The following is a 25,795-nucleotide window of genomic DNA, read 5'->3' as shown; positions in this document are numbered from 1 at the left end:
TTGTCGCTGGGCGGGCACGTGTGCGGGTGCATGTCGATAGGTTCGGTTGGGCAGATGGACCATTCACTGGACTAATGCAACGTCGGCGCCGGGCGGGACGAGGCATGGATGCGGTGGAGGACGAGAAAATGGACACAAGGCGACGAAGACAACAGACGCGGAAGCCACCTCAGGGCTGCATGGGGGAGGGGGAGATGCGGTGGGATGTCCAGTGTGGCAGGAGACGAGACGAGACGAGGGTGACGTAAGGCGTTCGTATAGGTACGTAAGGAAGGGTAAAGGAAGCAGGGCAGGAACCGAAGCGAGTGGCGGTGCACGCGCCACGCCAAACACCAGACCAGACCTGGCCCTTAGCAGCGAGCGGAGAGCGGAGAAGAGTCGTAAGAGAAGCTTCGAAAAAAAATTCCAAAAATTACCAGCCAGCCCTTGGTTTTCGACGCGCCACATGAAGCGAGAGCCGGACTCACGCCCGGCCAAAGCGAAACGGTCGGTCGTTAGGCGTTGGCTTGCGCCGCCCCGTCGCCACACTGGACGCACTGCCGGTGCTCGACGTCTCTCACAAGTCAGTCTGCTGCTGAAGCTGAACCTGGACGAGCTGATGATCAGGGCCTGCCCAACGGCGCGCAGGGCGCCTGTGGCGATAGAGCCAAGATCGTCTCTTCGCTCCCCATCCAAATCTTTTTCTTTCTTTCTTTCTTTTTTTTTTTTTTCCTTTCCCCTTTGCCAATTTCTTCTTTTCTTCGTCTTCTCCATCCAACCCCCGGCCGAGAGGACTTTCGAGGCGGCCGGTCGGTCTGCAGTGGTCTGGGCTGGCTTCTGGGACCGGCGCCGACTAGCATCAACCGTAGTAGCCGCATCTCGCATCCTTCCCGCCGGCTTGGACCATTACCTCATGACTGACCGTGACGATGCATGGAAACATCCATCCATCGATATGCACGGCACGACGGGCGCAGCCGGCATGAGATACAGTTACCCTGTGTCCATCCATTCCTCGGCTTCAACAAGAACCTGGGCAGCCCCAAGAGCAAGGGTCGTCGTAGGTCGTCGTGCCACACCCGCTTCGTACATTCATGTTGCCACCACAAGCAAAAACCCACGTTTTGAATGTCTAGCTATTCTCATAAGCGGCCGCTCCACCAGTTCCCCAGTCCGAGTCCACAAGTCCGTCCGTCCGCCGCCGCCTCCTCCTCCTCCTCCTCCTCTTCCTCTTCCCACCCCTCTCTCCTCCGGTACCTTCGACCCTACTCCCCTACCTTACCCACAGGATTGCCCTCTCGCCAAGGCATTCGATCCGCCTTGCCAGCCTCAGGGACCGTCAGGGAACCCCCCCAAAAAAGGTCACGACTGACGAACCATCACCTCGCTCGCTTCCACCACTCCTTGACCGCAACTTGCCCTTTCTTTGCCTACTAGACCCTCCTGTCCCCTTCCTCTCTCCATTGATCTTCTTCGACCCGCCGCCCAGCTCTCGACCCTCGTGCTCCCTGCTTCCTGGTGACGCTGAGCCTGCGCCTTTTTTTTGTTGATCTTGCCCACTTCGCCTTTCCCCTGCCGCCCCGTCCGAATTTTTTTAATTTTTTTTTCTCCCTGTTCTATCTTTACCCATCCACTCATTTGATCAACAATCCGATTGGCATAGACTCTAAGAACACCATCTTTTTGCCTCCAAATCTAAAAGTCGCTCTTTGACTGGCTCTTTTAGACGGCAACTTAATTAAAAAAGGTACGTGGTTCGCAGACAGTGCCGTATTTTCTTTCCTTCACTGACACCATTTCCGCATTTGTTCAGCGCTGGCCCCTGTTGCCGGTCACTCTGGAGAAACAAATGGGCGATGCATCCAACGAGAGCGGCATCCCGCCCTCAGCTTCCCCCGAGGACACCACCAAAGACGAACTCAGACCGGAAAATCCAGCCAACGACACGCCATCCGATCCCCTCCCACCAACAAATAATCCGTCTTTGCAGGCCCAGTACGAATCGTCGCCGCCTCCAAACCGCCCCGTGGAGTCGCAACGCACTTCGCAGCATCCAGTTCCTTATGCCTACCACGCGCCTCCAATGCATGGGCAGAACCCCTCGGCCTTCAACATGGGGGCCGTAAGTGGAGCTCTTCCGGACTATAACTCCAGTATGCCTGGCCAAGGTCCTATACAACCCCAGCATCAAGCTCAGCGCGGATTTGCTGGGCCTTCTGGATCCCCAATCGTGTACCAGTATCCTCAGATGCCTCATTATTCCGGCCATGCGGCCATGGCCTATCCTTCTCAAGCTTCCTATGGCACTGGATATGCACCCACTCAATATGGCCCGTATCCTTCTTACGCCCCCAATCCCCAGCGCAACATTGGACCAGGCCAGATGCAGCCGTACAACCCCTATCTCCAGTCCCAGCAGTACATGTATTATTCCACCCCGTACCCAGCCCAAGCTCCCATGACTCAGTCACCCATAGCTTATGGCTCTCAGCGCATGGATGGCGATTCGAGGAGAGACAGCTTCCACACTGCGTCAGGGCCAGGTGGTGCGGGAAGAGACCCCAGCATGATGGCGGGTAATTTTGTCAACATGGGCGGTAATCCGATGGCTCAGGCCATGGGCGGCGACTATGGGCCAAATGCGCCCATGCCAGTTGGCGGCATGCCAGGTGAGAATGGCGGCTGAGCATTGGGCCTTTGAGAAACTGAACCAGCGAACAGGTCCTCCCAGAAGCGGCTCTGATGCCGGACTTGGCTCTCTCCCTCGCGGACCACCTCGAAAACCGAGACAATCGGGCCACGCGCTGTGGGTGGGAAATCTGCCGCCGGGCACCACCGTGACCGACCTCAAAGACCACTTTTCTCGCGAAGCCACCAAGGATATTGAGAGCCTGTTTCTCATTTCGAAGAGCAACTGCGCGTTCGTCAACTACCGCACCGAGGCGTCGTGTACCGCGGCCATGCACAGATTCCACGACTCCCGGTTTCATGGAGTGCGGCTGGTCTGCCGTCTGCGCAGGAGTGCAACGCCCGCGTCAGGGGTACCCACAGGCCCTTCGGCAATGGCACAGCCTCGTCCTCCGAGCTCCTCGCCGCCTCAGCTAGCGGTGCCCCAACCGCCGTCTTCCATCTCAGAAGGGACGGAAGGAGAAGCGCCAAGCGTCTCGGTCCCTGAAGAGACTCCGCCGACGGAAGAGAAGCCAGCCAAGGTGCATGAAAAGTTCTTCATTGTCAAGAGTTTGACGTTGCAGGACCTGGAGCTAAGTGTTCGGAACGGGATTTGGGCGACCCAAACGCACAACGAAGAGGCTCTAAACAAGGCGTACGAGGTGAATTCTCTCTCTTTCCATGCGGATCTCCCTGCTCCGTTGCGCTAACGTTTGGCAGTCTGCGGAAAATGTCTACTTGATCTTCTCGGCGAACAAGTCGGGGGAATATTTTGGATATGCGCGCATGGCATCACCGATTACGGACGAAGGCGTTGAGCTTGTCAGCTCGGCGAATGAAGCACAGGCACCCGAGGCAGTCGACACGCCAAAATCCATCATGACACCGGCAACGGAGTGGGCGCCCAAGGGACGCATAATAGACGACTCGGCGCGCGGGACGATATTCTGGGAGGCCGACATTTCTGACGACGAGGAAGAGTCTGAGAAGCCGGAACGACGCACGACCGACAGCCCGGACGCGGCTGCTGCTGCCGCCGACGCGGCCAAGATGGCGCAGAGCTGGGGCAAGCCTTTCAAGGTCGAGTGGATTTCGACAAACCGGCTGCCCTTCTACCGCACGCGCGGGCTGCGAAACCCGTGGAACGCCAACAGAGAGGTCAAGATTGCGCGAGACGGCACCGAGCTGGAGACGAGCGTCGGCAAACGGCTGGTGCAAATGTTTCATAGATTGGGGCCTGCGACTGTCGGGCCTCCGTCCGCAATGCCTCTGATGCAGATGCCCAGTCAGACAGGCGGGCTCCAGGTGCGACCGTTTTGAGCGCTCGCCTCCTCCCCTCACATCTGAGACGAAGCAAGCCCTTGTTTTTTTTTCTTTCAAATCTTGCGGTTTCCTGCATTGTGTTTGGCGCAGTCTCGTCCTACTGGCATTTTTGTCCCAATTCGATCAGTATACCTCGAATGAGGTAAGTCTCTCTTGTTTGCTTCAGGTCCCAGACGCTGCCTGGTTGTTGTTACTGTTGATGACCGGGCATAAAGCAAAAAGGTCACGAGCGAGCGAGCGAGTGAGCCGGCAGTCGCCTTGGGCTGGCGCCTACCTTAGTCCATGTAACGTATGTCAGTACGCAACTAGTCTGTTCTCTATCTCGATTGTTTTCATTTTCCTTTATCGCTGTCGTCGTCTGATTCCGTCGGTTCCCCGTGAGAGAGTGCCGCGTGCTTGGGGAAGCACAATGTTCCTGTTCTCCAGTGACTCAGGACGGGCCCTCCCGTGCCTGCCTGCCTGTCCGTCGTTCCTCAAAGGTCTAGACGCAGCCGGACGTGCGTCTAGGCGGTCCAACAAACGCAAAAACGTTTTCAGTTTATTTTTGCTCCATCCAATACTTTCCGTTCATTCGGGCGTGTTATCCACGCTCTAGATTCTGCTGCTGCTGCTTCTGCTGCTGCTGCTGCTGCTGAGCCACCTCCGGCATGCCGGGCGAGCAAGCCCCCCTTCCCATCCCCCCGACAGATCAGCAACCCACCATTGGCTGGCCGCAATCAGTGATGGGACACGGAAGTCAGCGGGCGGCCAACAAAAATCCAGGGCCCCCACCCGGGCGACGAACAAGCCAGATGGCCGGACAAGAGCCGCAACCGGAGAGACCGGCTTGAACAGTCGGTCAGTGTGCCTACTCGGGGCAAGGGTCTCGACAGGCACCGCCACTATCCAAAGTGTACACGTATGAAGACGCACAGCAGCGGCGGCAGCAGGGAAAAGCGAAGCAGAACCACTTGTTGGAAATTTGATTTTGTGGACTCCGCGGGAGGGGCGAGCTTTGAGTGGCACTGCCTGGGGTCAGAGCATGACGAAGTGGCGGGCGTGGCGCCTCACTTTCTCGCTCTCGCAAAAGAGAATGCCAGCCAGCGCATAGGCGAACGGTGGCCCAAACGATCCACTGGTCTACTCGTTAGGCTCTCGGTCTGATGCCTCTCCGGCTTGAATGCGCTCAGTGCGTCCTCGCGCCGCCTTCTCTTGTCTTCCTGGGAGGTGGGCGTGGGCTGGCTTGCTTGCTCGAACACAGCTCGCTCGCTTGCCTGCCCGGACGAGAGAACGGACCCCGCCGAGTGGATGCGCTGAATGTCGGGTCTGACCGAGGCGAGGCATGGTCGGCACGGCACTGGCTGTGCACTGTACGATTGTCAAGAGCTAGGGTCGACGAGGACCTGGTTGGATTGCGCAAGACGATTGTGATGGGCGTGTTTTGTCTCGAATGATGTCCTGATGAAGTGAAGAGCGACTGGAGCCTCGGTGGAAGCATATGCCTGGCTGTCCATGGACAGTATGCAATCGGACGACATGTTTCCCTTCGAGGCACAAGGCAGACCCTGACGCAGTCTGACTTTCTCTTTGGAATTTGCAACAAAGATTTCCAGGACGAGACAGTTGAACAGCGGTTGCTCCCTCGAGCGCCACATCAGCCGACCACTCAAGCAAGCGATGTACCTAGCAGCATGCGTGTGGCATGACGGGGCGGCAGGCGTGTAACGCGGCGGTTCTAGACGACGACAGCAGCAGCAGTATCCCAGCGGGGCGGGCACGAGGTTGCAGGCTGCACGACCTGCAGTCAACGGCGAGGGGGGCAAAAGAACATTGGATGGCTGACAGCGCCGGGCCCTTGTTTGTTGATTCGATTGATCTGCTGCCTGCGAGTGGCGCACGTACTGTAGGCAGTAGGTAGCTTTGGCATTGATAAAATTTTGGGACTTGGCGGTGCTTGGTTGGGATTTTGGCTCGGCGACGAGGACGACGACGACGACGACGACGACCGGGGCAAAGATTGGAGAGAGTGGTCGAGGTGAAGGAAGAGGTGAGGTGTGGTCCGGTGTGGCGTCCACTCCGCCGCGGGTCGGTCAGGGTCAGTGAGTGTGGATGTGGATCCCGAGGCAGGGCCGACGGACGGCCTCGTTGCGGGGCCCGGCGCCGGCGCGCAACGCATGGAAAAAACCTTTTGCTGCTTAGGTTCGGTTGTCAGCGACATGGACACTGGACAGCTCACCGACCACTGCGGACATGGCCAAAGTCAACAATCCCATGTGAAAGCGCATGGGCAGGGGCCGCCTCTGTTGCTCCATCCACCCATCCCTCCCCGGGGCCGCCGCTACACAACCCTCACACACCCTCTCAGACCTCCCAAACCCGCGCTTCCGTGCGTCCGGATACAAGGAAGCATTCTGCACCACCGAAACCGACACACTGCGCTTCTTCCTCTTGAATCGACTCAATGCTCTGGTCTGGAGCACGGGTGGCCCGGCGGCGGTTGCTCCGCCGCCGCCTTCCACGTCCAGTTAGGACTCGCAGATGGATGCAAGGCTGCCCAAACGAAATGCCGTTGAGATCAACCTGCCGAGTCGGTCGATCAATGCCTCTTGCAAATGCCGCCTCGTAAAAGCCTGGAGATGCGCCACTGTGGCACCCTCATCCTACAAGCACAGACGCTTCTCACGGCACCGCTGCAACGACCTGTCTTTGGTTTTTGACATTTGCCATCCTGCATACATGTAACCGCCCGTCGCTCCTCGACCAGGGACCTGGGAACATCCACCAGCAAAATGATGGGATGCCGTGGGGCGTCGATCCGCCAAAGGCAAACCAAGGCGCCTGCATGTGTCCCTCCCCTGCAGTTCCTTGCCCCAAACGTCGGTTGGATGCTTCCTTGAACGCCTGATGGGCAGAGGATTCGTGTTGCCCACCGCAAATCTGCATAACCTCAACCGGTGGGGATCGTTGCCCATGTGCGCCCGACCCCTCCATTTGTCATCGTCGCTTGCTTCTGATCAATCGAGCTCCGCGGCCTTGTCATCCAACACCGTCAGGAGTTCATCGAGGCATGCAGAGTATTCGGCATCCAGCTTTTTGACGCTTTTCTGGATGCGCCGCTCAATATCGTCCCGCTTCTTGAGAAGCTCAATGAGCCTGGCGACCTGTTGCTTTTGCTCTGCCTGCCTGGTCAAGCTGATTAGATGATTTAGCCGCATGCGCAAAGCCACCATCGTTGCCTCATTTACCTTTGCTTTTCGTGCTCGTCAATGGCGGCCTTGATGTCGTTGCTGACTTTCTGAGCACGCTTGGCATAGTCGTTTTGCAGCGCCTGGCGTTTGGCTTGCTTGCGCTTCTTGGACTATGTTCACACTGGTAAGTACGGACCAAGAGGCATCTTTGCAAGCTCATCAGGAGCAGTCGATGTCGCCAATGTAGCGGATGCTAGTAGGTCAGGCCGGCTCGTCATTGTTTCAGAATCACACGTCGCCAGGAGCGAAATTGCAAGTCCAACATTGGACTTACATCATCGAGCATCTTGTCCATGAGGAGTCTGATGTCTGGCGACTCTGAGGCCTGCGAATCTGCGCGAGTTCCAGTTTCGGGTCGCGAGCTGGATGGCGAGACGCCGCACTGTTGCGCGTACTTGGTAACAGACCGGCGTTGAGACATGACGATGGATGGACAGAGGCTCGATGAGCCGTGACACTGGAGGTGCGATGCACCTGTGAGATGACGCGACGCGCAAGTCGGTAAGACGCGTCCGCCGGCCCGGGCGAAGGTCTGTCGGAACGGGGTTACAGTTAGTCCGTCGCCAGCGCAAGGCCGATCCCGTTCCGTTCTGGGCGGGCGCATTGCTGCTGCCAAAATTTTGGTTCTCCGCATCTCTTGATACCCCAACTCCACATCCTCGCAGCAGCGCCGTCTTCTTGTTCGCCATGGGTCTGGCAGCACCAAAGAAGTGAGTGGCCATATCGTTGGTCAGATGAGACCCTGACTAATCCCATTTAAGCCGCTTCAAGATTTCGGCCGACCCGAACAACACCACCTGGAGCAAGAACACCGACCGCTTCGGCCACAAGATTCTCACCAAGCAAGGATGGACTCCGGGAGAATTCCTCGGCGCTAAAGACGCCAACCACTCGGGGCACTACACCGCTGCCAACGCTTCGCATATTCGAGTCCAGATCAAGGACGACACTCTGGGGCTCGGCAGGAAGAAGGGCAGCGCAGAAAATGACAACTTTGGCCTGAGCTTGTTTCAGGGAGTCCTCGGGCGCTTGAACGGGAAGAGCGACGCAGAGCTCAAGACCGAGTCGGCCGCGCGCAAGAGGTTGGAATCCAGGCTTTACGGGGGCAGTGGCACGCAATTTGTCTTTGGCGGCTACCTGGTTGGCGACAAGATTGAGGACCTGAAGAAGAATGTCGTCGCCGACAAGACTTCCAAATCGCAAGCCGGCATCAGCCCGAGCGAAGATGGAAAGCCGGAAAAGAAGCGCAAGCGCTCTGGCGACGACGAAGAGGCCCCCAAGCTGAAGAAGAAGAACAGAAAGTCTGATCTCAAGGCTGAATATTCCGCTACTTCCAGCCCAGACGATAGCGAGGAGGAATCAAAGAAGAAGGCCAAGTCCAAGAAGTCGAAAAGGTCAAAATCAAAAGACAAGGCGCTGTCATCAGAGAGCGAAAACACGTCGGCGACTGAGAGAAAGGACAAGAACAAGGAGAGCGAAGACAAAAAGGCAAGAAAAGAGGCCAAGAAGGCGCTCAAGGCCGAGAAGCGAGCAAAGAAGAAAGCAAGAAGATTGGAAAAGGAGAAGCGCAAGCAGGACAAGGCCAAGAAGGATGCAGAGTCGGACAGCAGCTCGTCTTCAGAGTCGGAAGCCGATGTGCCGGCGAAGGACTCTACTGCAGCTGCAAAGACTGGGGGAGTCGCGTTTGCTGGCAACCGCCTGGCGGTCCGCCAGCGGTACATTCGGCAAAAGAAGATGGCATCTATGGATACGCAGGCACTCAAAGAGGTGAGTTGCCACCACTCCAGCACTTTCGAGTCTGGTATGCTGACATGGGGCAGATTTTCATGGTCAAAAGCCAGGCATAGCCGGTCGAGGGGTCGCATTTTGCACAGCGAGGCGTTGGTGGTCAAATCATCTTTTTTCTTTGAAATTTCACGATACTTGTTACCGTTGCATCATCGATCATGGCAAAGCTTCTTACTGTTTTCACCAGCTACTCACATTGTGTGCCAAAATATCCAATCAAGCACGTTCAAACTTTAAGCATCCATCACCTGCCGTTCTCTTTGTCTGCTTATCATCCTGCCGCGAACCCCTCACTCCTTCTCTCCGCGCTTCTTTGTCTCTATGAGACTCGGCATTGCTAACTCTGGGCAAGTCTCTTTGTCCCATTGTTTCCCTCCTCACCCAAGGAAACAATGTCTACTCGTTCTCCCATCCTCACTCGTCCTCTGCAGTCACTATATCTACCCCGACTTTCCCCACACCACCAGTCCAGTCTGCAGTCCAACCAACTCAGCCCCTTTCCCGACCGCACCACGCACACTTGGACTCGTTCTCGCAGCGCGAGAGCCTCTTCATCTGCTGAGTTGTACGTCCATCACTCCCGAACACCCGCCACCCCAAACCCCCCCACGTTCAGAAAACGAACCCGTGACTCCCACAGAAAACGTCGAGAAGTCGTTGGAAAACCAAGGCAGCAAACATGGTAAGTCCACAGCAAGTGCAGTCCAGCTCACAACCTTCAGCCGCGCGTCGCCTCTCCCTCTCCGAACTCATGTACGTCAGCACGTCGCTGGCGCGACAGGGTCTGGCTCCAGGCGCCGTCGTGACAACGACCGACGGCAAGCCTTGCTCTTCATCGAAGCAGGGACAACAGGCTGGCGATAAAGGCGAGGTCCAGACGAAGGGCAAATCGTCCAAGACAAAGTCCAAGAGCAAGTCGTCCAAAGGTAAGGCCAAAGGTAAGGGGGAAAGCACCCGCCTAACCAAGAAGCAAAAGCAAAAGAAGACCCAAAAGAAGCCCTCCGCTTCGTTCACTCCTCTCCCTATCCCAACCTCTACCTCTGCCTCTCCTCCTGCCCCTCCCACGGCGAGCCTCGCGGCAGCCGTACCGCCACCGATCCAGCAACTGCTGGTGCGCGAATACGACGGGCGCGACTTCTGCGGCTCCGCCGACGCGCTGGCCGCGTGGATGAATGCGCGCTGGGCCAAGACGGGGTACAGCGTTGGATCCGAGGCGGTGGTGGGCGTGCTGCGCGCGGCGGGGAGATGCGGCGTCGCTGTTGGCGCCGGGGATAGGCTGGGAGGTGTGTTTGTTCGGTGAGGCAAGGTAAATAAGGGCAGATTCATGGTGGATATGGGTGACAAAGGAGAGAAAGGTAAGTGGGTTTGCATAGTTCGCAAAACGACAAGGAGAGGTAATAGATTAATGACCAGCAAGCCAGCTGAGCTGGTCTGGCCTGGCCGTAAGTAACCGACCGACCTGAACGACCTCCCAAAATTCGAGTCAAGTAATTACCGCCTTTTGATCCGTCAACGCGCCTGGTGATTAAGGAAAAGAGACCCGTGACCGTAGAAAGAGATGTGTAGGAAATTGCCCGTCTTCGCCAGTCCCAGAATTGAACGCCCCCTTCGCCTCCCGGTCGATAAATTTCGCGCTTTGGGTATCTGCTCCATTGTATTTCCCCTGCTCGCGGCCTGCGAGACTTGGATAAAAGGAATCCCTCGCATTCGGCAAACCGCTCCCTCCGCGTCTTCTCGTCGTGCCCGCACTTGGCCGAGAAGGAAAGGCTCGCTCGGCGACGCCCGCCCGGGTCTGCATGCAGACTTTGTTGACCCAATATGGGTCCAGCTCTACTTCTGAGGATATTTCGTTTTTTCCCCATCTTATAAGATACGACGGCCCTCACGCGCAAGGGCACGCGCACCTTGTTGTATCTGCCAAAAAGGCGTGGTGGGTGCGGTCGATCCATGTGGAATCGACGTTGATAAGAGAAGATCTTCGCTGAAGATCAGAATCAGGAGAACGGCCGATTCGTGCCGTGGCGCAGCTTGGAGCCAGCGAGGCCCAGTCGGCGGATCTGCATCCTTTGGTTTTTTTTGGCGTATCTGATTGTGCTGCTGAAAAGTGCGCACAGCGCCCAGTGATGGAATATGAACAAAGAAGTCGATGGTGAGGCATTAGAAATTAGCTTTGCTTGTCCTTCTTTCCAGCGTCTTGTTTTGCAGTGGCACTCGGGCTCTTTGGCGGGCCCGGATCACGGTTGATGACTTGACCGCGCAAGAATTCTTCAATGTACTCAAAGTACAGGGGCTCGGCTACTGTGTCATTGTGGCTTCCATTGGAGAACTCGCGCCACACCTTGCCTCTTGACACGCAAATGTCAAACAACTTGGACATGTGTGATGGTCTGAGGGATCACGTCAGTAAATGGAGACGGTTCAAACAGGCAAGTCACTCACGGAACAATCTCATCCTTCAGCCCGCTCAGAAACAGGATGGGAATGTTCTGAATTTGCGGGAGCAAATCCTCGCTCGGCCATATTTGATGGCACAAAGGGGCAAGAAACTTGGCAGGTGGGAAGGCGCTGGTTCCGTTAGCTTCACAAGTGTTGGCTTCGAGACAATGTATTTATACCTTGGAATCAGCTTCCTGATGCTCAGGAACGTGTTTTCCAGAACCATGCCAGCAATGTCACCGTCCTTTTGGTTCTTGGCAGCCAATCCAATGCTCACAGCACCTCCAAGACTTTGGCCATAGAGAATGATTTTGGTTCCGCGCAGCTCGGCGCGCTCTCGAATGTAGTCCAGGCCCGTCTGGGCGTCGATTGTCAAGCCCTTTTCATTTGGAGTGCCGGTGGAGAGCCCATATCCGCGGTATTGTAGCATCAAGACGTTGCAACCCAATTCATGCTCTAGGATTTTGGCAATGGGCAATCTGTATCCAATGTTGCCAGCGTTTCCGTGGAACATGAGGACAGTGATGTTCCGGGCATACTGCTTGTTCGAAGGACGGATGAAAAAGGCACTCAGCGACTCTCCGTCGGGGGTCGGTATCATGAGCTCTTCGAAGTCGGTGATGCCAAACTGGGTAGGCCGGGGCACGTCAGTCCGGGCGCCTGGGGGGATGTTGCGGGGATATATGATTTCGCTAAGGGCGGAGTGGTCAGTGGAATTGTTCGGTGTAGGTAGTGAGCACAGGGCGAAACGTGAGTCTCGTGAATTGGAAACAATGGCGTAAGCGGGCATCGAACGGAAAGGACCCACTTCTGCTTGAAGTACAGAAGGCCACTGAGCAGCGTTGCGACGCCCGTCGAGGCGAGGACAGGGTAGCGCAGGTAGGAGATGAACGAGTCCATGGCGGAGGTGGATAGCGAGTCAGACTGGATGTGATCGGAGCAGGCAGTCGAGTGCGAGCTAGAGGTCGGGGACAACTGCGAAGACGCGGACGACGACGACGACGAGTGGAAGAGGGACCGGGGAAACTTCATGAATGTGGACGAGCGGACATGCGGGTTTGCTGCAGAGCAGAGGGCGTGAGGAATGCGGAGCGGAGGCGGGAAGGCAGGGAAGGAAGGTTAAGACAGAGACATGGGTGGACAGTGTCTTTGGGTGGAGCCCGGGGCGGAGGGTGAGGGCTGAGCCTGATGAGTGGGAGGCTTTCAGGTTCAGGAGGTTGAGTTGAGGAAATGCCGTGCAGATCAACGGGAGAGGAAATCGAATCGACGGTGTCGTCGTTTGCCCGGGGGCCGCGCCAAGACTTGGGTTGTTCTCTGGTAGGTCCGTACGCGTGCGAGCGTGGTGCCTGGTCCGAGCCACACCTCTACCTCTACCTCTACCTCAATACAGCACCTACCCTACCTGTAGCTACCTCACAACAGCATCCATCTCTCTCCATCACCGCTCAACCCTCACCACCCTCGACCCGACCTCTGCTCCTCGCCACCACCACCACCACGACCCTTCCCCCTCAATCATGTTTCCCACCTCGACGGGCGCGCTGGCCGAAGGCTTGTCTCTCCGCCTACCCTCCAAGCTCCAGTCCCAAGCTAACATCTGCTCAGATGGCATCCACCTGGACATGAACCACCTCAAGAAAGGCGAGGTCAAGTGAGTAGCCACCACTGCATCCACTGAGAACCCCCGACTAACCACGCCGCCAGCCTCGGAACCTCCATGTACGTAACATGCACGCAGTTCCCCCGTCCCACGAGCTCACAGACCCCAGCATGGCAATCAACTTCAAGGACGGCGTCATCCTCGGTGCCGACAGCCGGACCACGACGGGCGCATACATTGCCAACCGCGTCACGGACAAGCTCACGCAGGTGCACGACACAATATGGTGCTGCCGCTCAGGCTCGGCGGCCGACACGCAGGCCGTGGCCGACATTGTCCAATACTACCTCGGAATGTACGAGATCATGAACAACGAGCGCCCAATGACGCAGACGGCGGCGGCGCTTTTCCAGGAGATTTGCTACGACAACAAGGACATGCTCAGGTGGGTTGGGCCTTGGCACAGCAAGCAGGCAGTGGATGCTGACCAAATCGCAGCGCGGGCATCATTGTCGCCGGCTACGACGAACGCCACGGCGGACAGGTGTACTCGATTCCGCTCGGAGGATCGCTGCACAAGCAGGCGTACGCGATTGCAGGCTCAGGCTCGACGTACATTTACGGATACTGCGACGCGAACTGGAAGGAGGGCATGACGGAGGAAGAGGGCGTGGCCTTTGTCAAGGGCTCGCTGCGGGAAGCCATCAAGTGGGATGGAAGCTCTGGTGGTGTGATTCGCATGGTGGTGCTGACGGGCAAGGGCGCGGTGCGGCATTTGTACTTGCCGGACCAAAACTACGAGGGCCCTGGACCGAACAAAGCATAGAGCGGCGGCGGGGTTGGAGGCGTCGACATGTAGACGAGGCAAGTAGGGCAATGGATGGCAGCAGAGCATTCCACGGTAGCGCATGTTTGACAGCGAGTGACGGCATAGGTATGATGGTTGACAGGGCATGGGGGTCGGGGTCGGGGCGCTGGCGTCATGGGCAAGGGTCTGACATGAGGTGGGACTGGGCTGTGGCGCACTGGGCCTGGGAGATGGAAGACGGGCGTGGCGAGAAGGCGGCCGCCGTTGCGCGAAAAACCGGAGCAGGCTGGAGACGAGGCCGCAGCTGACTGACTCTTGATGCACCGGCGAGGGATGCAGAGGGGGAGGGTGATGCGGGATAAACAAAAGTGTCCGACCGACTAGATGGAGACTAAGGTACAGGTACATGTAGGTAGAGCAGAGGGAGGTCACAACAACAAAAAGGGTTGTGTCAGAAACAACGTAGGCCCCATCAGCATCAGCGTGAGCGGAGCCAAGGCTGGGCTTGCCGCGTACTGTACTGTAGCTGTAGCTGTGTGCGTGGTACAGACTGGAGGGAAAGATGGGAACCGACCAACAAGGCTCAAACAAAAGAGGCGCCGCCCACATCATCATCATCATCATCATCGTCGTCGTCGACAGGATAACTACACGTACCTCAGAGCAAGACGACTGACTCTGCCTGTCTGCTTGCAATCGCACCGCATACACAGCTAGGCACACAGGTTAGCGGTTAGGCCAGGCGTCCGGGCGACGCGGCTCCCTCCCTCCCTGGATCCCCGGCCCTCCCCTCCCAAGTGCCATCCATCCCACGCCCCGGCGCCCACACTCTGCTGAACCCACTGCACTGCACTGCACCGCACCCAAGCCTTCGGCCGCCCTCTCTTCGCTTTCTCGCTCTCCTGTCTTGTCCGTCGCCGCCTTCTCCTCTGCCTCGTCCACCTCATCCGCCGCCCGTCGCCTCCAGGTCGTCCTGTAGTGGTGTCCGGTCGCCATTCTTGGTTTTGCAAGAGGTGAGCGTGCCCCGTCTGTCGCTTTGACCTTTCCGTTGTCTCCACTCGCCTCGCTCGCTCGCTCGCTCGCTCGCTCGCGCAATCCACTCGACCCCCCCTGCGTCGTCCAGACCGCTGACCGCTCCTCTCCTCCCACACCACCCTCCATCATCCCCACCGAGCGTTCTCGATTGTCGCTGTTGACACTTTGTTCGCCGTCAGGTCCCAAGGCCGAGTCCCTCTCGTCTTTTCTTGCGCCACAGCCACAGACCACAACGACCCGAGCGCGCTGGTATGGGATCCATCGTGATCAGCGACGTGGTCAACCACTTCCCTCAGCCCTTCAATAACATGTTCGGTGCAAACCCGCACCAGCAACACGACTCTCCTCAATCCGCTGCCCACCAGAGATCGTCCTCTGCCAGACCAACCCAGCAACAACACCCTCTCCACGCCGACCAAAACACCTCATCCGACTTGCCCCGCGCCTCTCAGCCCTTCGACACGCCCATGGCCGACGTCGTTCCACACGCTCCTGCACCATCTACTGCATCCGACCATCTCTTGCAACACCAGCACCGCGCCTCGGCCGCTCGCCCTGGACTGACGCCCCAAGGCTCGGGCGCTGCCCAGGCGCCTCCGCAACCTCCGCCCAGTCCGCGCTTCAAACCTCAATCCTCTGAAAAGACTCCCATCCAACCTGGTCCCAGCAGCTCCTCCTCCATCGCAAAGTCCGCCGTCTCCAATTCCAGCTCCTCCTCTGTCCAGGCCTCGCCTCAATCCCTCCAGTCCATTGCCGGGCCCGCGCTGCCACCTCCCCACCGAATAAAAGTCAAGAGCCTCTCCCACATTCAGAGTTTTGCCAATGATGAGTCGAGTCCGTTTTCGCAAACACGTGCGGCCAGGCGCGCCCGTCAGAATCCCAATGACATCGGCCCGCAATACGAGATCAGCGAAATGCCCGTCTCCGACATAATAGAGATGGTGGCAGGCTTGTTGACCAAAATCACCACCACCAACGACAGGCAGCATGAGCACCTGCATCGCCAGATTCCCCCGCCCGAGGGCACATCGGGCCTCAGCCAGCAGACGACTAGCGTCCTCGCCTTCCACGGAAAGAATGTTCCCACAATCTCCATCCTCAGCTACCTCACCCGCATCCACAAGTATTGTCCCACCACCTACGAAGTCTTTCTTAGCTTGCTCGTCTACTTTGACCGCATGACCGAGCGCGTCAACTCTGGCCTCATTCAGAGCATGCGTCAGACCAACCAGCAATCACTCGAGCGCTCTGGCGGCTCCAGTGATGCCAGTCGGAAAAGCTCTGTTTCCATGTCCGGCGCGAATCTCGGCACCTCGTCGCCTAGTCGGCCGGATCAGGTCCAAGCCGCAACACCACCTCCATCAGGATCTCTGGGCAAGCCGCCTAAGCCTGGCGACACTGCTTTGAAGGAGGACCAACCCCCCTCGCCTCCACAGCACATGGACCCTCCTCTGGAATGTGATCCGTACAGCCTGTCTCAGTTCTTTGTCGTTGACAGCTTCAACATTCATCGTTTGGTGATTGCAGGCGTCACTTGCGCAAGCAAATTCTTCTCAGACATCTTCTACACCAACTCTCGATACGCAAAGGTAAGAATTCCCGTGGTGAGCGCAATGCGTTGCAAATTAGCTGACACATGTCCAGGTCGGTGGACTGCCCTTGGTCGAGCTCAACCACCTCGAACTGCAATTCCTCCTTCTCAATGACTTTCGCCTTGCAGTACCGCTCGAGGAAATGGAAGCGTACGGGACCATGCTTGTCGAATTCTACGCGCGCGAAGTGGTTGCGCAACAGCAACAGCCTCACGGAGGCCGGTCGCTTGGTGGGGCGCAAGCTGGCGTGTCTGCTTGAGGCTGCTCAAGATGTGACGTTAGTGTGCGGGGTTCTCCCCTACGCATCGCATTCCTTACGAAGGCTGGTCCATGCACAAGCTTTGGAGCTACCGCGAGCTTAGCGATAGAGGGAGTGTCGAAAGCCGCCTGCTCTCTTGTTTTTCTACAAAGGCATCAAGCATTTGCACTTTTGTTCAGACTTGGCCGTCTCCCAAAGTCCTTTTAGACAAGGTCTTTTCTTCTCCTTGTTCCCCCAGAGTTGCCGTCATAGAGTCTTGTTCCTTCAATGCCTCGTGCTGTTTGGCAGAGGATGCCGGGAGCGGCTTCTTTCTCGTTTTCTCAAGGATCATCGCAGGGTCCCTTTTTTCAAACTATACCCATCCTGATCCGCCTATCGGCTCTGAAGATTGCAAACTTTTCTCTTCTCCTCGGGTGCTGTTCGTTTGGTCTAGTCTTGTTTTTCTCATTTCGTATTTCAACCTTTGAAGTGTTTTCCTAGGACTGCTTTGTTTGGCGACATTTGTTTTAGCTGGGTCGGGGGAACGGGCAAGGTATAATGTCTTTCGCTTATCGACACGGAGTAACGAGCCTCTTGTTGTTGTTCTAGAGCTGATCAGAGGATTCTTTTCTTTTCTTCCCTGGGCGCATTCGAATGTAGGCAACCATGCACCTTTTGGGTTTCTTTTCTCTCAATGGTCCTCTTTTTTCCCTTTCCTTGACACGTCTGTCCTAGTATGATTCCGTGAGATTGAAATGCATCGACTTGTTTGTTTCGTTTCCTGAAAATGAAAGTGGAAACTCCCAAAAAAGAGCCGCGCCATTGTCGTGAGTGTGAAGGTCGCAAGCTTTTCCCTGGAGCCGCTCCCTGCTACCATGAAAACCCGGGTTCAGGACGTGTTGTAATAGGGGCAGAGATTGGCTGGCTGACACGACAATGTCGGCCCATGTTTCACCATTGATGATCTCGTCGCATGCTGTTCCAAATGTGATTGGGCATGGCTTCTGTACGCGAGTGCCATGGCCTAATGTCAAGAAATGACATAGAGCGCAGTCTCGAGACATAGGATCGTTGTTTGCGAGCCGTCGCCCTGCTGCTCATGGGGATTTTCTGTCAAGATGTTTCTACTGCGTCAAAACTTGCGCGTGGTCATTGAGAAGGACATTCAAGTCTTGACATGCACGGGAAGGTTCCTTTCGAGAAGGCCGGCTTTCTGACAGCGCTAGCCCTGAGCTCACGGAAGGCTGTCGGAAGCCACGCCCTCCACCATGCCTTGAGACCGCAAGAAATTCCGTCTGAAAAGGAAGTGTTGTTTGCGGTATCACATTCTTTAGTAGTATTATTGGAAATGGATTGTAACAATTGGCGTAGAAGGGTCCTCATTAATCACTCGTCCATCTTCAACGCACCACGATCATAGCATAGCTTTTGAAGACCTACATCGAAGCATCGTACATGAAGAGACTCACCCACATCTTCTACGAGTTCCAGCATGCTCCATAGACAACATTTAAACCCTTATTCGTTTTAGAAACTTGTCCGGCAACACCTCATTGCTCGATGATGATCACAACATCCCTTGAGATGAAGTCTCTTTAAAGTTTAAGTAGCTAAAAGTCATCGCGCAGGGGTGGATGCGATAGCTAGCATTCGACTCAAGTTTTTGCCTTTGGACGGTGGACGAATGGAGGCGTGGTGCTGGGAAGAGGTGGCCGCTCGTCGCCGCGCTGTATGGAGTTGAACGAGACTTCCACGTTACAAAGGTCGTTGCGCATGCGGAATTTTACGTAGACTTGGATTTCATCTGTATTTTCTCTTCCTGAATATGGAACCCTTTGTTCACAATGTGTGTAATCAGGTCAAGCGTGTTCCTATCCCTTGAATTCCAGTTCTCTGGGGTCTGGCAATGACTAATTTAGATCAGCCTTACCGTGGTAGCGCGTCACCTCTGACTCGCGTGTGCCCGGCCATCCGATCCACCCATGGTACGCGCGGCTGAGAAGCGTTAGGTGTGTCCTCTTCAAGCTGGTGACGTTCGACGTACGCCTTCACCTACGTGACCTTACACTTCCATCCTCCCGGTCCACCCCAACCTCCAAAATGATCCAGGCGTTAATCCAGGTAGGCGTTGTTGCTGCTGTCTCGTCCGCTCTCCCGCTAACAATCAAATGCAGCGCCTGGCGCATTTCTTGGACCGCCCATTCTTCCTATGGAAGAAACTCGTCATTGGCTTCTCGCTCGGCCGCTTCGTCCTCGAAAACTGGCTCCTCTACCGGCAATACGGCGTCTACCAGCGGAACATTCGCCCCAAGGCTCTGGAATATGAAGTGGATCAGGCAACGTTCGACAACAGTCAAGCCTACGGCCGCGCCAAAGCGCGCTACAGCTTCGTCTCGTCCGTCTTTGGTGAAATCAAGAACCTCTTCACGCTACAGTACAACCTGTACCCGCAAGTATGGGCTGTGACTGGCGCTCTCGTCGCCCGCTACGCCCCGTCATTCCTGTCTGGAGAAATCGGCCACTCGCTGCTCTTCTTCTACGCCTTCAGCCTGCTGGACACCGTCTTCGATCTACCTTTCTCATACTACCACCACTTTGTGCTTGAGGAGAAGTTCGGCTTCAACAAGCTCACTCTGAAGTTGTGGATCACGGATATGCTCAAGGGACAAGCATTGAGCGTCGCTTTTGGCGTCCCCATCCTGAGCGCCTTCTTGGCCATCATCCAAAAGACGGGCACCAACTTCTTCTACTACCTTTGGGTGTTCATGTTCGCTGTCCAGATCTCCGCAATCACCATCTACCCCATCCTGATTGTCCCTCTGTTCAACAAGCTGTCTCCCCTGCAACCTGGTCCCCTGAAGGAAGCTGTCGAAGCTCTCGCCGCCAAGCTCAAATTCCCACTCACCGAGCTGCAGGTCATGGACGGCAGCACGCGCAGCAAGCACAGCAACGCCTACTTTACCGGTCTGCCCTGGAAAAAGAAGATTGTCATCTACGACACCCTTCTGGAGAAGAGCACCAACGAGGAGGTCGTCGCCGTCTTGGCACACGAACTCGGACACTGGAAGATGGGTCACACGACCAAGCTCCTCGGCATCAGCCAGTTCCACTTGTTCTACGTCTTTGCTCTCTTCTCCGTCTTCATCAACAACAATTCGCTGTACGAGTCCTTTGGCTTCCACAACGAGCGCCCCATCTTGATTGGCTTCATGCTTTTCAACGAGGTTCTCGGCCCTACGGACTCTATCATCAAGTTGCTGATGAACATTCTGACTCGCAAATTTGAGTATGAGGCTGGTGAGTCCACTCCAATTCCTCTAGCTGTACAAATCTAATCAAACGTAGATGCTTTTGCTCTGAGGCAAGGCTACTCTCAAGAGCTCGCCGCTTCCCTGATCAAGCTCCAAGTCCAGAACCTCTCTGCCATGGACGCCGATTGGATGTACTCCAGCTACCACTACTCGCACCCGATCCTGACGGAGAGGTTGAAGGCCATTGGATACAAGGGAGAGAAGGGCAAGGTTTCGAAGGCCCAGGACGAAGAAAAGGCGGCGAAGGCTGCTGATCGTGAATTGTAGATTCGCGTTGCGAGGGTAGCATCGGCCGGATGCCTTGAGCTGGCCCAGGAAAAGTACATAGACCTAGGGATCTATCTTCCATCCAATCCTTTTCTTTTCGCGATCCAGTGTGACGAGCAGCTAAACAGATGGATTAGTTGTTCGTCCCCCGCAAATGAGGAACTGTCCAAAACTTACAGCTCACCCAGCGTGATAGAAATCTAAAGCTTGGCTCGTCTCGTAGACCCGAGACCCATCGAGTAGCGCCAAATTCGTCACCCCACGGATATGAACCAATTGTTTCCCAGTCCAGCGCCCAAACTCCAAATTTGTGTCCATGAAAAAGCCGGATCATGCGTCAGCCTCCTGCCTCTTCTTCTGCTCCTTCTCACGCTTGAGCTGCCGTTCGCGCTCCTTCTTGGCCTTCTTGCGCGCCTCCTTATCAAGCTTGCTAGAGCCCTCGACGGCAACCTCTGGGACCTCGGTGCCGTCGGCGACAAATGTTGTCGACACTCCCTGGTCTTCGACAATGTCCTGCTCCCTCTCCCACTCATCCCTGTCCTGGCCCTCCGGCTGCTGCGCTCCCACAGTCGTATCCGCGACAGGGTCGATATCCATCATGGTGAAGTCCTCCGGGACGTCGGGCTTGAGAACCTCGCCCTGCAGACCCGCATCGACGCGTCGCAGGTTGTGCAAGACGATGCCGCCCTGCGGACCGCCGGCCGAGGCGAATTGCACACCAGACGTGCTCAGTAGGGCGTCCGGGTGCATTCGAGGCTCGAGTTCGGATTCTTGGAGGTAGGTTGCGATGGCCTGCTGGGCCTCTTCGGCCGAGATGGGCTTGTTTGCGACGACGAACTGGGGTGGGTATGAGTGGCGGACCATTTTGGCTCGTGATGTATGTTGAGGCCTTGGTGCGGCTAGAGTTGGTGGTGTCGTGAGTTGAATGCGGTGGTTCTCGCAGACGGACGCGACAAGTGCTGTAAAAAATTCTGCCACCGCCTTGGTGTTGGCTTTCTAGCTGCGGCGTGCCAACCACGCTCGCTATCCCACCGATCGATCGACATCCTCTTCTGACGAGCCAATTCGAAGCCCCGGGCTCGGAACTTTGACAGCTCAGCATGAAGTGCTTCCGTTGTTTGGGAGCGCTTGCGCGCTTCCCGGCGCGGCCTGCTCTTGCGCAGCTCTCCGCAGCATCAGCATCACGACCCAGCTTTTCGGCGGTCCAGCAGTGAGTGCGACAACAGGCTGTTGATTGACGGAAGAGAGATGGAGGCTAATTGGTATGGCAGAGCGCGCTCCATCTCCATAATCTCGCTGCGCCGACCCCAAATTCTCTCCGCAACCGCCACCAGCATCCCTCAACCTACACCAGCGTCCGCGGCTGTTGCGGCACCAGATACGCCAGACGTCATGCCTAAGCTCTCGACTCACCCTGCTGTGCTCGCGACCCAGGTCCGATGTGGTCCTAGAGACACATACAACCCTTCCAACCTCAAGCGCAAGCGGAAACACGGATTCTTGAGCAGGATACGCACCAGGAAGGGCCGCAAGATGATTGCAAGGCGCAAGTCCAAGGGGAGACTGAACATGAGTCACTAAGTCTGTTGAGTGAAAGGCACGAGGATGCGCTGGGGAGGGTGTTTCTGGGGCAAAGTGACGGGGTGCATGTCTCGTGCGTGCTTTGAAGCCATACGCAAGATGTGACGAAGAGGCCAGACGCTTTCACTGCGACGGGAAGGAAAACAGGCTCGATTGACGGGGGAAGGGGCTGTTGTTCGGGTCCAGAGAATGCTTGTCGTATGGGTTCATTCACTGCAAAGGTGCAGCAGCGGCTTCTAGACATTCCAAGGTTGAATGTAACAACATGATCGGATGCGCTACAAAAATGGAGAGTATGATTTCCACACGACGGAAAAGCCCTCCAGACTCTGGACAGGCCATGTAGCATTTCACATGGACTGGAATGATTGGCCCCGACCCCTTATGTTTCCTATTGGTGGGGAGCATGGAGCGCCCAGCGGGGCTGAGAGCGGCGCATCACCCGGAGCATCCATCCATTCTCTCCAGATGTCAGCTCCTTCTCCGCGACGTCCACAACCCATCCCCGCTCGCTCGACGCCCACGAAGCTTGGCTTCCCACCGAAGCTGGCCCCATCAAGCCATGACCTGAGCAGCTTCACATCCGCCCACCAACCTCACCAATCCCGCCATCATGTCGTCGTTCAAGCGACAATCCGCCGTGGGCGCGTCCCAGCAGGACGTCCTGACATCATTGCGCTCAACGCAAATTGTCAGCCAGAAGCCGGTGCTTCCTGCAGGTGCGAAAATGACTCGCAGAACAAATCGCCGTCTGCAACATTCTAATGTACGTAGAACTCATCGCCACCATCTTGGACTACCTCCCCGTCCCCGACCTGCTCCGCTTCGCCCGCGCCTCGAGACGCATGCGGGAAATGGTCTATGATGAGACGCGGTGGATACTGCGACTCAAGAGCATGGGCTGTTGGAATGATGCCGAGGCAAGACAAAGGTTCGAAGAGAGCATGCGGAGAAAGCTGGAGTCCCAGCGCGCACGCGAGGCAGAGCACAGGAAAAGCACGGGGCCCGCGGTCAATGGCAGCGTCAACGGCCTCGCTGGAGGCGGCGGCAACGCCACGCTATTCGACGCTGGCCACGAGGAGGCAAAGATTCGAGCATCGCAAGAAGCGACCTCTCGGCCAAGATCCGGAACAGTCAACAGCGGGTTCAGCGAGATTGGGCACACGGCCCCAAACTACAGAGATCCGCAGATTGCGCTCGCCGTCTTCGAGAACTCTCGCTCTATCCGAGGGCGCGCCCGCCAGGAGTACGGCAGGATATATGGAGCTTTGGCGCCGTACTATTTCGACTTGGCCAGGTCGAGGAGCCACATGGACCCCACGTTATTTCGAGTATACCGAGACCCTCTGCTACAGGCCAAAATGCTGGCGCAGCTCAAGACCTTCGCCAAGAGTGACTATGCGCAAGGATGTTTTGGTAGAGAGGAGAAGCTGGACACGATGATGGGTATTTTCGAGAACGCGGCACTTCGCGAATTCGAGCAAGGATACCACTCGCAAGACATTGAAGGACGCATGAAGAAATATGCCCACGTGCTGATTACTCTCAACGGAGGAGCGGCCGCGCTGGACACGTTCATCCATAACCATTCCCTAATGCTGGACAAAGAGAAGCTCGGGGACCCGTTGCTGTGCCTGGACGGTGGTCTGTCGGACAAGATTTCCCTCAAACCGGCGCAAGAGTTTTTCAAGAGACTGGCCGCGGGGCTCAATGAGCAAGCTTCCCTTATTGACAAGGTCTTTCCCCCGTCAGTTAATGTCATGACGCCATTCCTGGAGAGGATCGGAGAAGACGTAATATCTGAATACATAAACCCGATCCTAGACGAAGCCCATGAACGAAACATAGAGTCCTATCTCAAAGCTGTGACTGGTCTTTTCGAACAGTGCCTGCGCTTTGCCGCCTCGCTCAAGTCTCCCAAGGTCAACGAATCGACCTTCAAGGACGACGTACATCGGACAGTCGTTCACTGCTTCGAGCAGCACATTGATCTTTATCTGCAAGACGAGCTGGACTACTTCAAAAACACTGCGACAGCCCAGGTCGAAGCTTGGGAAAGACGCCTCCAGGACGAAGAGGCGTCTGCGGTCTCGTTCTTCATGTCCAACGTCAATAGGACCGCGGCCAAGAAGGACTTTATGACGTCGTTCAAGAAGGTCATCATGATGCCTGTCAACGTTATTCCGTTTGGCGCTGCTAGCAAACCGACGGACAAACCTTCAGCGACTGGAGACAACCTCGGTGTTGATACGCCTTCCAGGTCGTCGACGCCTAATCCGACTGATCGTTCAAACAGCCCTCGGCCTGATGCGCCCACGTCGGAGCTGGCTGCAAAGGCGGCAATCATGAACTCGCGGCTTGAAGGTATCAAGTCGCTGTTTAGCATCGAAGTGGCTCTCAACCTCGTCCACGTCGCCAAGGCCAGCATTGAAAGAGCGGCTCTACTAGTCCGCATGGGTGGCCATTCAGGAGAAGAAGCAAAAGAGCAATGCGAAGCCATTTTTGTCTCTCTGCTGGAGATTCTCGGCAAGCGTCACATCAAGGTCGGCTTTGACAAGGCCATTGAACATCTCTCCAAGTACAACCCCCGCGAAATTGGCGAGCACACGCGGGAGGGCGTGCAACCTCTTCTCACTTTCCTCGAGCTCGTCAACGTGGGAGACTTGATCCAGCAGATGGTCGACGTCTTTTACTCGCAGGAACTGATTGCGACCAAGCTCGCTGACAACGACGACTTTGTCAGTCCAGCAGTCAAGGAGAAGAAGCGGTTCGAGCAAATGCTGGATGAGCGCGTCGCAGCGGGGCTGAACAAGGGCATCAACGCGTTGATGGACGAGGTCGAATGGATATGCGGAACGACGCAGCAACCGTCCGACTTCAACCCCGACGGACATGCGGCGGGAGTGCCGAACGCTCCTGGGACCCGGGCATCGCAAATTGCAGATGTGGGACCAACGCAGACGGCGAGGCAGATTATCGACATGGTCTCGTCGCACATCAACATGCTGGTTGGCAGCACGGACAAGAACATGCTCGAAGTGTTTAATCAGGAGGTGGGGATAAGGCTCTTTACGGCGCTTTGCAAGCATATCAAGCGGCAGCGGATCAGCACCGAGGGCGCGATGAAGCTGATCAGGTGAGATGAGATGGTTCTGTGTGCTGTTTGAAAGCTGACTCGAGGGATAGTGACATGAACGCGTACCACCAGTACATCGTGACTTTGAGGAACAAGTCGCTGGCGCAGTACTTTACAGCGCTGAGGGAGCTGTCCCAGATCTACTTGATATCGGCAGACGACGCCAAAGAGATTGCCACGGTGATTACAGACGGGGACAGGTACCACGGCATCTTCAGGACGGAGGAGGTGTACGAGTTTGCGGAGCGGCGGGCGGACTGGTTCACGGTCAAGCGGGACGTGGAGAGGGCCATGTACGGGATTGGGTGTTTGGTCATGTAACAATTGGAGATGGCATAGCGACGGGCGTTTGGGTTTGGGCTCACTCAGGATTCGCCGTCAGGCCGTTTGTAGTCGTGTTTCTGCGGGAACATGGAGGCTGTCTCAGGTGGCGCTTAGTCATTCGGATCGGCAGCATCCCGCCCGCGGGCGTCACCTCACGATGCGAAGCTTCCCTCTTCCGGATCGACAAGTCACGGCAGTCAGTCAGTCTACTGCACCGTACCGTACCGTACTCTGCCCAGAGGCCCTGACCTTGTCCCGACCTGACCTTCACTTCTCTCTCCGGCAGCCGAAGCTCCTCGTCGCCTCTCGTGCCCTTGTTGTCTCGTCCCGCAAACATTGCCGCTCTCTCGTGGCCAGCTGCCCGTCGCAACCGCAACCGCCCTGCCTCTGCCTGCTCGACCTCCCACTCCGTCCGCCAACTAGGGTCGACGGCCACCAAACCCTCCTACACGTCCCGCGCCGCCTCCAACCGCCCGCGTCTCT

General features: G+C 56.5%; 12 protein-coding genes across 12 annotated transcripts; 9 read left to right on the top strand and 3 right to left on the bottom strand.

Moving 5' to 3' along the window:
- Nucleotides 1-387: 387 nt before the first annotated feature.
- J3D65DRAFT_97245 (uncharacterized protein) lies at nucleotides 388-1,729 on the top strand. Its single transcript, XM_066804295.1, has one exon. The coding sequence runs from the start codon at nucleotides 446-448 to the stop codon at nucleotides 1,349-1,351; it is 906 nt and encodes a 301-aa protein (XP_066651886.1). The 5' UTR covers nucleotides 388-445; the 3' UTR covers nucleotides 1,352-1,729.
- Nucleotides 1,558-4,067, top strand: J3D65DRAFT_97359 (YT521-B-like domain-containing protein). Its single transcript, XM_066804296.1, has 4 exons — nucleotides 1,558-1,726; nucleotides 1,793-2,648; nucleotides 2,701-3,308; nucleotides 3,367-4,067. The coding sequence occupies exons 2-4, from the start codon at nucleotides 1,829-1,831 to the stop codon at nucleotides 3,964-3,966; spliced, it is 2,028 nt and encodes a 675-aa protein (XP_066651885.1). The 5' UTR covers nucleotides 1,558-1,726; nucleotides 1,793-1,828; the 3' UTR covers nucleotides 3,967-4,067.
- Nucleotides 4,068-6,962: 2,895 nt separating this feature from the next.
- On the bottom strand, nucleotides 6,963-7,617 carry J3D65DRAFT_670835 (uncharacterized protein; the record flags this gene model as incomplete). Its single annotated transcript, XM_066803338.1, has 3 exons — nucleotides 6,963-7,131; nucleotides 7,194-7,306; nucleotides 7,471-7,617. 3 exons carry the CDS (start codon nucleotides 7,615-7,617, stop codon nucleotides 6,963-6,965), a joined length of 429 nt encoding a protein of 142 aa, XP_066651884.1.
- A 174-nt stretch (nucleotides 7,618-7,791) lies between these two features.
- On the top strand, nucleotides 7,792-9,210 carry J3D65DRAFT_636113 (uncharacterized protein). Its single transcript, XM_066801375.1, has 3 exons — nucleotides 7,792-7,906; nucleotides 7,958-8,963; nucleotides 9,017-9,210. Exons 1-3 carry the CDS (start codon nucleotides 7,884-7,886, stop codon nucleotides 9,041-9,043), a joined length of 1,056 nt encoding a protein of 351 aa, XP_066651883.1. The 5' UTR covers nucleotides 7,792-7,883; the 3' UTR covers nucleotides 9,044-9,210.
- Nucleotides 9,211-9,440: 230 nt separating this feature from the next.
- Nucleotides 9,441-10,284, top strand: J3D65DRAFT_680018 (uncharacterized protein; the record flags this gene model as incomplete). Its single annotated transcript, XM_066803703.1, has 1 exon — nucleotides 9,441-10,284. Exon 1 carries the CDS (start codon nucleotides 9,664-9,666, stop codon nucleotides 10,282-10,284), a length of 621 nt encoding a protein of 206 aa, XP_066651882.1. The 5' UTR covers nucleotides 9,441-9,663.
- Nucleotides 10,285-11,148: 864 nt separating this feature from the next.
- On the bottom strand, nucleotides 11,149-12,320 carry J3D65DRAFT_670832 (BEM46 family protein-like protein; the record flags this gene model as incomplete). Its single annotated transcript, XM_066803337.1, has 4 exons — nucleotides 11,149-11,371; nucleotides 11,424-11,549; nucleotides 11,600-12,112; nucleotides 12,229-12,320. 4 exons carry the CDS (start codon nucleotides 12,318-12,320, stop codon nucleotides 11,149-11,151), a joined length of 954 nt encoding a protein of 317 aa, XP_066651881.1.
- Nucleotides 12,321-12,937: 617 nt separating this feature from the next.
- J3D65DRAFT_558945 (putative proteasome component Pre3) lies at nucleotides 12,938-13,846 on the top strand (the record flags this gene model as incomplete). The annotated part of the gene is made up of 4 exons (XM_066797387.1): nucleotides 12,938-13,071; nucleotides 13,125-13,139; nucleotides 13,190-13,465; nucleotides 13,519-13,846. 4 exons carry the CDS (start codon nucleotides 12,938-12,940, stop codon nucleotides 13,844-13,846), a joined length of 753 nt encoding a protein of 250 aa, XP_066651880.1.
- Nucleotides 13,847-15,114: 1,268 nt separating this feature from the next.
- J3D65DRAFT_558653 (cyclin-domain-containing protein) lies at nucleotides 15,115-16,714 on the top strand (the record flags this gene model as incomplete). Its single annotated transcript, XM_066797377.1, has 2 exons — nucleotides 15,115-16,452; nucleotides 16,508-16,714. The coding sequence occupies 2 exons, from the start codon at nucleotides 15,115-15,117 to the stop codon at nucleotides 16,712-16,714; spliced, it is 1,545 nt and encodes a 514-aa protein (XP_066651879.1).
- A 1,968-nt stretch (nucleotides 16,715-18,682) lies between these two features.
- J3D65DRAFT_636098 (CaaX prenyl protease) lies at nucleotides 18,683-20,443 on the top strand. Its single transcript, XM_066801374.1, has 3 exons — nucleotides 18,683-18,814; nucleotides 18,868-19,990; nucleotides 20,039-20,443. Exons 1-3 carry the CDS (start codon nucleotides 18,794-18,796, stop codon nucleotides 20,269-20,271), a joined length of 1,377 nt encoding a protein of 458 aa, XP_066651878.1. The 5' UTR covers nucleotides 18,683-18,793; the 3' UTR covers nucleotides 20,272-20,443.
- A 1-nt stretch (nucleotide 20,444) lies between these two features.
- On the bottom strand, nucleotides 20,445-21,303 carry J3D65DRAFT_97102 (uncharacterized protein). The gene has a single exon (XM_066804294.1). The coding sequence runs from the start codon at nucleotides 21,133-21,135 to the stop codon at nucleotides 20,602-20,604; it is 534 nt and encodes a 177-aa protein (XP_066651877.1). The 5' UTR covers nucleotides 21,136-21,303; the 3' UTR covers nucleotides 20,445-20,601.
- Nucleotide 21,304: 1 nt separating this feature from the next.
- Nucleotides 21,305-21,852, top strand: J3D65DRAFT_685548 (mitochondrial 54S ribosomal protein bL34m; the record flags this gene model as incomplete). The annotated part of the gene is made up of 2 exons (XM_066803815.1): nucleotides 21,305-21,481; nucleotides 21,543-21,852. The coding sequence occupies exons 1-2, from the start codon at nucleotides 21,372-21,374 to the stop codon at nucleotides 21,850-21,852; spliced, it is 420 nt and encodes a 139-aa protein (XP_066651876.1). The 5' UTR covers nucleotides 21,305-21,371.
- Nucleotides 21,853-22,163: 311 nt separating this feature from the next.
- Nucleotides 22,164-25,493, top strand: J3D65DRAFT_636094 (secretion pathway protein Sls2/Rcy1). Its single transcript, XM_066801373.1, has 3 exons — nucleotides 22,164-22,571; nucleotides 22,627-24,988; nucleotides 25,039-25,493. Exons 1-3 carry the CDS (start codon nucleotides 22,466-22,468, stop codon nucleotides 25,307-25,309), a joined length of 2,739 nt encoding a protein of 912 aa, XP_066651875.1. The 5' UTR covers nucleotides 22,164-22,465; the 3' UTR covers nucleotides 25,310-25,493.
- Nucleotides 25,494-25,795: the final 302 nt, after the last annotated feature.

This window comes from Phyllosticta citribraziliensis, assembly GCF_038025025.1.
Source record: "Phyllosticta citribraziliensis strain CPC 17464 chromosome Unknown J3D65scaffold_11, whole genome shotgun sequence".
Classification (NCBI taxonomy): Eukaryota; Fungi; Ascomycota; class Dothideomycetes; order Botryosphaeriales; family Phyllostictaceae; genus Phyllosticta; species Phyllosticta citribraziliensis.
Note: the sequence above shows the minus strand (reverse complement) of the source record. Positions and strands in the feature narration are given on the sequence as shown.